This window comes from Equus quagga, chromosome 1 (genome assembly GCF_021613505.1).
Source record: "Equus quagga isolate Etosha38 chromosome 1, UCLA_HA_Equagga_1.0, whole genome shotgun sequence".
In the NCBI taxonomy this organism is placed as follows: Eukaryota; Metazoa; Chordata; class Mammalia; order Perissodactyla; family Equidae; genus Equus; species Equus quagga.
This window is the reverse complement of record NC_060267.1, coordinates 103,443,531-103,449,530: the sequence shown is the minus strand read 5'-3', so window position 1 is coordinate 103,449,530 and position 6,000 is coordinate 103,443,531. Positions and strand designations below refer to the sequence as shown.

At 50.6% G+C, this 6,000-nt stretch overlaps 1 protein-coding gene across 3 annotated transcripts in view; it reads right to left on the bottom strand.

Annotated features, from left to right (window-relative positions):
• Nucleotides 1-318: 318 nt before the first annotated feature.
• TMEM40 (transmembrane protein 40) overlaps nucleotides 319-6,000 on the bottom strand; it is a 29,819-nt gene continuing 24,137 nt past the window's right edge. For all 3 annotated transcript variants that reach the window (XM_046645080.1, XM_046645070.1, XM_046645089.1), the window contains 4 exons: nucleotides 2,390-2,461; nucleotides 2,233-2,307; nucleotides 1,671-1,733; nucleotides 319-935 (listed from right to left, as the gene is read on the bottom strand). In XM_046645080.1, coding sequence (XP_046501036.1) covers nucleotides 916-935; nucleotides 1,671-1,733; nucleotides 2,233-2,307; nucleotides 2,390-2,461 — 230 coding nt within the window. In that variant the 3' untranslated portion in view covers nucleotides 319-915. The remainder of the gene's footprint in view (nucleotides 936-1,670; nucleotides 1,734-2,232; nucleotides 2,308-2,389; nucleotides 2,462-6,000) is intronic.

The window sequence follows — 6,000 nt, the reverse complement described above, 5'->3', positions numbered from 1 at the left end:
ACCTCCGTCAATTAGACTCTACCCCTCCATTAATGCAATTCAAACTTGTCTTGTGTCTTATCTCACTTCCTTGGTATTTGTTGAGCTGAGGGTACCTAACAGCTTCAGATCTTTTTCACAAGAATGTTTGCAAAACCCTGTCTCCTGTTCCAAACCTGCACAGCTGACGTCTTGGACATAAAATGTCTATGTTTATTACCTTTTACACTTTATCCCATAGGACGAGGTGCCCTCCCTGACCACATGGGGTCAAAGAAGACCTCAGATGTGTTCTCGCGCTCTAGAAACCTAAAGGAATATTTAGCTGACTCTTTCTAGTCCAGGGAAGAGAATGTTTATTTGGATCTTGACGGGGTCCAGGGTAGCGGGCTGGGCAGTGGGTGATGGGGTGGCGGGAAGACACCTGGATGCTGTGGCTTTAGGCCCCAAGAGCTCCCCTGGGTTAGGTTCACCCCAGGGGCCTGACATAGTGGTTCCCTGCCTCAGGGCAGTGGCCTGTCTGCCCCAGGATGGCTCTGTAGGACCTGAGAGCACACTGGGATGGCCTGGGGACTTGAGAGGAACCACGAGCCCAGACAGATTACAGCTCGCAGGACCCAGGGGACTCCTACTGTCCCCTGGGAGCAGTGATGTCCCAGAATCCTCCTGTTGACCCAGGTACCGGGAAGGACTCAGGCCCCGCACCCTCCCTCTGCCTTCCGTCCTGGCAGCTGAACTGCATACCAACACTGCCCGAATGATAACTCGGCCCAGGCTGGTGCCAACGTTCAGACCACAAGGAAGGAAAATGCTCTCTTTATTGCTCTAGCCTGGCCTGCCGCATGTCTCCCAGAACGTTGCTCTGTCCTCGTGGGCTCAGGGAATGCAGTGGTGGTCACACTGGGGCCTGGCCTGGCTGCCCGCCCGGCACTGGCCTCAGTCAGTCTTCCTGAACCCTGGAAGGCAAAACCCGCAGGATGGCATGGGATTCTGAAGGCAGCCAAGCCTCATTCCCACCATCACCCTAGATGCCCTAATACCCTTCCCGGCTGGGATAACAGAGTCACCCCAGAAGCCACGGTCTCCATGACACACAGCCATTGCAACTAATTTCTCCTTTATGAAGGAAACGGATTAAAGGAGACAGAAATCCCTGGCACAGAGACACACAGCCCCTGGCCTCTCAGTTTTGGGCTGTAATAGTAGGCACAGAGCTGGTAGTCAAGAAAGATGAACTGCTTTAGCCCACCCCACCACTCTTGCAGTGTGATCCTGGGCAAGTCACTCTACCTCTCTGAGCCTCAGTTTCCCCATCAGTCAAGTGTAAGATAACTAAAGCCCACCCCCACCCCCAGGTGCTATTAGGCAAATAAAATCACTGAGAAGATGGCGTTCGGGGAAGTGTAAAGCTCTTTTCTACAGACCTTCGTACTTAAGCACTCTCGCATCCATCCCTCACTTGATTTTCGAAGCACACTTGTGCGATAGGTATTATTACACCCATTTTCCAGTTGAGGAAACTGAGGCTGAAAGAGGTTCTTGGGCCTCGGAGCTGGTAAATGGGAAGAGGTAGGACTCGAACCCAGGCCTCTGCCCCGAGCCCTGTGCTCTTTCCCATTTGCCAATGCTCATTCGCAACAGAAGACCCTGATAGGAAGAGAGGGGGAACACAGGAAGAACGTAAAAGTTACCTATTAGCCTCAGTTTCTGAAAGAGGGGGATGAAGCCTTGCAGGACGCTGTGGATCCGGTACACTGCTCAGAAATGGAGAGAAAGGTGGTTGAGCTTTGTGCCCCATCAGGGGACCCGGGGTCACACCTCCCCCCAGCCACCCTTGGACAAAGGCCTAACCCCACAATCAAGGCTCTAATGGTGGAATTTCAGGCAGCAGGCTAAGCTTCGATAATAGTACGAGAGTTATTATTATTAAAAACAATGACCACAAACAGCAATAACAGAGCCAGGAAACTCAGTGAATTCAGTGCCCGACTCCAGTAACTAAGTTGTTTTCGGTATCTGGCTAATTCTGTTTGTTTGCCACTTTCAAATGTTTTTGTTGCATTTTTGTGGAGCTGCCCATTTTTTCCACCAGCTTTTGCCAACAACCTCACATTGACCTTGAAAGGGGTCAGGAAGAAAACATGAGCATAAGGAAATCTTTACAAGATGTTAGGTCGTGGCTTTCTGGCCCTTAGCGAGCATCTGCAGCCCGTCCCTCCCCCGCCCTCCGAGGGTCTGTGCGCAGGGCCTTACCCAGCCCAAAGTAGATGCCAACGGTCTCCAGGGAGGCGAAGGTGAGCAGGCCGACCCCGAGGGACATGAACCAGTCTGCAAGGGCAGGGAGGAGAGAACGGTCAGCCTGCGGGTCTGAACCCCCCGCTCCCCTCCTCCCATGCGCCCCCCCACTCACCTGCATAGTAGTGGTAACACACCAGCAAGGCCCCAATGGCAAAGCAGAGGAGGACGAAATGGAAAAACTCGTCTGTAAAGGCAGAGGTGGGAAATGACTGTTTGCTTTTTTCTTTCTCTCTCTCTTTAATTACTAAAAGTATTCCCGTCTCTGCTCAAATGTAACTTTATTCAGAGAGGCTGCTCCTGACCTGCCCAACTAAAATAGCACCCAAGCCCCACCCCTTTCCAGCCCTTATCTCGCTTCCTTATTTTTCTAACATTTATCGCCGCTCAACCTGCTATATTTTCGTTTCTGTGTTTATTCTCTGTCCCCCTCAGTAGGATGGTGGGTGGGGATTTTGCCCAGTGATTAAAGCAGCACCAGAGGCACCCAATACTTTATTTGTCAAATGAATAAGTACAATTGCAAAAAACGCAAATGTGTCAAGTTCAAAAGTTTCACATTGCCCCACTCTCCCTCCCTAATCCCTCTCCTTAAAACTGAATGGAGCACAACTAGAAGGACCTGCAACCAGAATACACAACTATGTACTGGGGGACCTTGGGGAGAAGAAGAAGAGCTCAGGTGCCAATCTTTAAAAAAAAACAACTGAGTGGTGATTGGCAAACCTTTCCAGGTGTGTATATGCACATTTTTAAAAGCAAAAGCAGGACCAGTTTATACACCTGCTACTCTGTAATTTGCTTTTTTCCTCTCATTGATAGATTGTGGCCATCTTTCCATCTCAGAGCATGTATAGAGCTGCCCTGTTCTTTTTGATGGCTGCATAGTATTCCATGGCATAAACTTCCTATTTTTTGCTGTTACCACTGATACTGCACCAAACGTCACCACACATGAATCTCTGTGCATATTTCTGTGGACCCGACATCCAGAAGTGGAATTGCAGGCTCGCGGGGTTTTTGTAGTTAGTGGAGGGAGAAGGAGAGCCTGTGCCTTGGGCGGGAATTCAGGGGTGGGCTGAGAAAGAGGCCCCCAGCCCTTTGCCAGGCACTGTGAGCGTCATTAGGGGAGAGTACACAGGGGCCTTGACTCACTCTAGAGACTGTGATTAGAAGAGATGCAAAACAAGACTTCAAGAAGAAAAAAAGAAAAAGAAAGAAGAGAGGACAACTCAGGGACAGTTCCTGGAACGAGGCAAGCTCTCCAAGTGGGTGTCAAGGCTGTTGAGAAGCTGTCCTAGTTTAGGCCAGTTGACCACGGATGTGCTGCGAAGCTTTGGACAAGTGTCCTGACCCCTCTGAGCCTCAGTGTTGTCAGTGATAAATCCAGGAGGCACCCCCCTCCCCTCTGACAAGGTCAAGGGGGTCCTGGACGGGAAGGTGCTGTGTGAATGCTGACGGGCAGTGGGACACCACATATCGTTGCCGTCAGGGGCGTTTGGAAGGCAAGCGAATGGAAGATGAGGAAGGTATTTCTGGTTTGGTTTCTGTTGTTTTTTTCCTGGGGAAAAATCAAAATGTCTTGGCTCTGAAATCTGTTTATCCTTTAGGAAAAAAGTACATTATGCAAAACTAGTCTCCACATTTAAGAAAGCATCAGGCTTGGGCCTCTTCAGAGATGTGACCGCCTGGGGGCGAGGCAGGTCAGAGACTCTGTCCTCACCCAGTCTTTCAGGAATGCAAAATGAAGTCCCAACAGAGAATTTCTCCCAGGATCCTTTTTCCAGTTTCCTTATGAATAAATATTTAGAAAATACAAGTGTTTTTAAGAAGAGAGAGAGAGAGAGAGAGGGCAACAAAATGCATGATCAAATAGAGACTAGACAGGCAGGACAGCTTAGTTTGAAAGAGCGAAAAATCAGAAACTACCTAAAGGCCTATCAAGTGGCGCACAGTAAGTACATCATAATGCACACACGCTGTGGAATTTTTTTTTCTTTAGGAAGATTAGCCTTGAGCTAACTGCTGCCAATCCTCCTCTTTTTGCTGAGGAAGACTGGCCCTGAGCTACCATCTGTGCCCATCTTCCTCTACCTTATATGTGGGTCGCCTACCACAGCATGGCTTTGCCAAGTGGTGCCATGTCCGCACCTGGGATCCGAACCGGTGAACCCTGGGCTGTCGAAGCAGAACGTGCACACTTAACCGCTGCGCCACCGGGCCAGCACCCATGCTGTGGAATTTTATGCAACTGTGAAGATGCCATGAAAATTCGGGAGTCACCACAGCTGGGGCAGTCCAGGAGGGCTTCATGGAAGAATCAGAGTTTGAGCTAAGCCTTAAAGACAGTCAAGGCAGTAGGACTGGATGAGAAGGAAGGGCGTGTGTGTGTGTCATGTGTTTGTGTGTGTGTGTGTGTGGTGTGTGTATACACGTATGTGTGCATTATGTGCCGTGTTACGTGGGAGGCACAGCATGAGACGAGGCCCAGAGGTGGGAGCAAGGCATAGACCCAGTACAGTGAAGGCTTCCACTGGGTCAGTGGAGGGGCTGTGGGACCTAGGGCGGTTCTGGAGGCTGAAGCCATCAGGCCAGAATGAGGACTCCAGGTTATGTCTGAGCCGAGAGGAATGGGGGATCATTCTCGTCTGGTTTTTCTCAGACTTCAGCCATCCACACCCGCTTTGTGGTTTTTGTAGCACTGCTGACCTCCTTCACAATTCCATAGTTATCCAGGGACCATTGGTACTAACGTTTACTTAACATTTTTCTTTGAACAGATTCCTTTTTTCCTTAAATGACTTACTTTAAAAGAAAACTTCATGTCACAACAATAAATGGAAAACTAGGATCTCCTGTCGTAAAAGTAACGCATGGAATGGAAAGCAAGATGATGGGTGCGGCCCACAGAAGATGCTGCCCATGGGGAGGTCCCCCTCTCTGTGTCTGGAGTGGCGTTACAGGTGGCATTACAGGTGCTGTTACAGGCGTGGGGCCCCGAGCTGAGACCATGCTCTGAGACCAAGAGTGGCAAGGGGTGTCGCCTTCTCTCTTTAGGGTGTAGTGCCGTGGTCTGAAGCAGCCTGGAACTGGCCTGCTCTTTGAGAATCTCGGTTTCAGTCCGACGAGGCCCATTTCACAGCCCAGGAGGGTTAAACTGCGTGTCCTGGTCATCTGGCTGGACAGAGGCGGCACCAGGGCTGGGGCCCAGCTCTCCCGCTCCCTGCAAGTGGGCTTTTGCAACAACTCAAAATGTTTAAATGTCTTTGTCTAATCAAAAACTGTGGTCTCCCATCCCGGCCTCAGCCTCCTCCCCAAGGCCCCCACAGTCCAGGCCCAGAATGGAGGGGGTCCCCATGGTTCTCATCGCTCCTTCCCTAGAGTGTAGTCTTATCCGGCTCACAGCTTCCTCACCACACCCGTTCCCAGCTCCTCCTCATGGCCATGGGCCTGGAGGGCATTTATTGTCCCAGTGACTCTGTGCCTAGCGCAAAGAGCTCAGGACCAGGGTTCAAGCCCAGGTTGTGCCGCTCACTAGCTGTAAGACCAGTCTCCATCCTTGAGCCTCTGTTTCCAAACCTGCAAAGTGGGAATCATTACATCACCTTCTCAAGGTGATTCTAAGCCGAGGAGTTTGCAAACTCCAGGGCACACGACAGAGGTGGGCTATGGTTACTGCTGTTCCAGGCTACCAGCTGACTTTCTACCCATAGAAATCCGGACCAG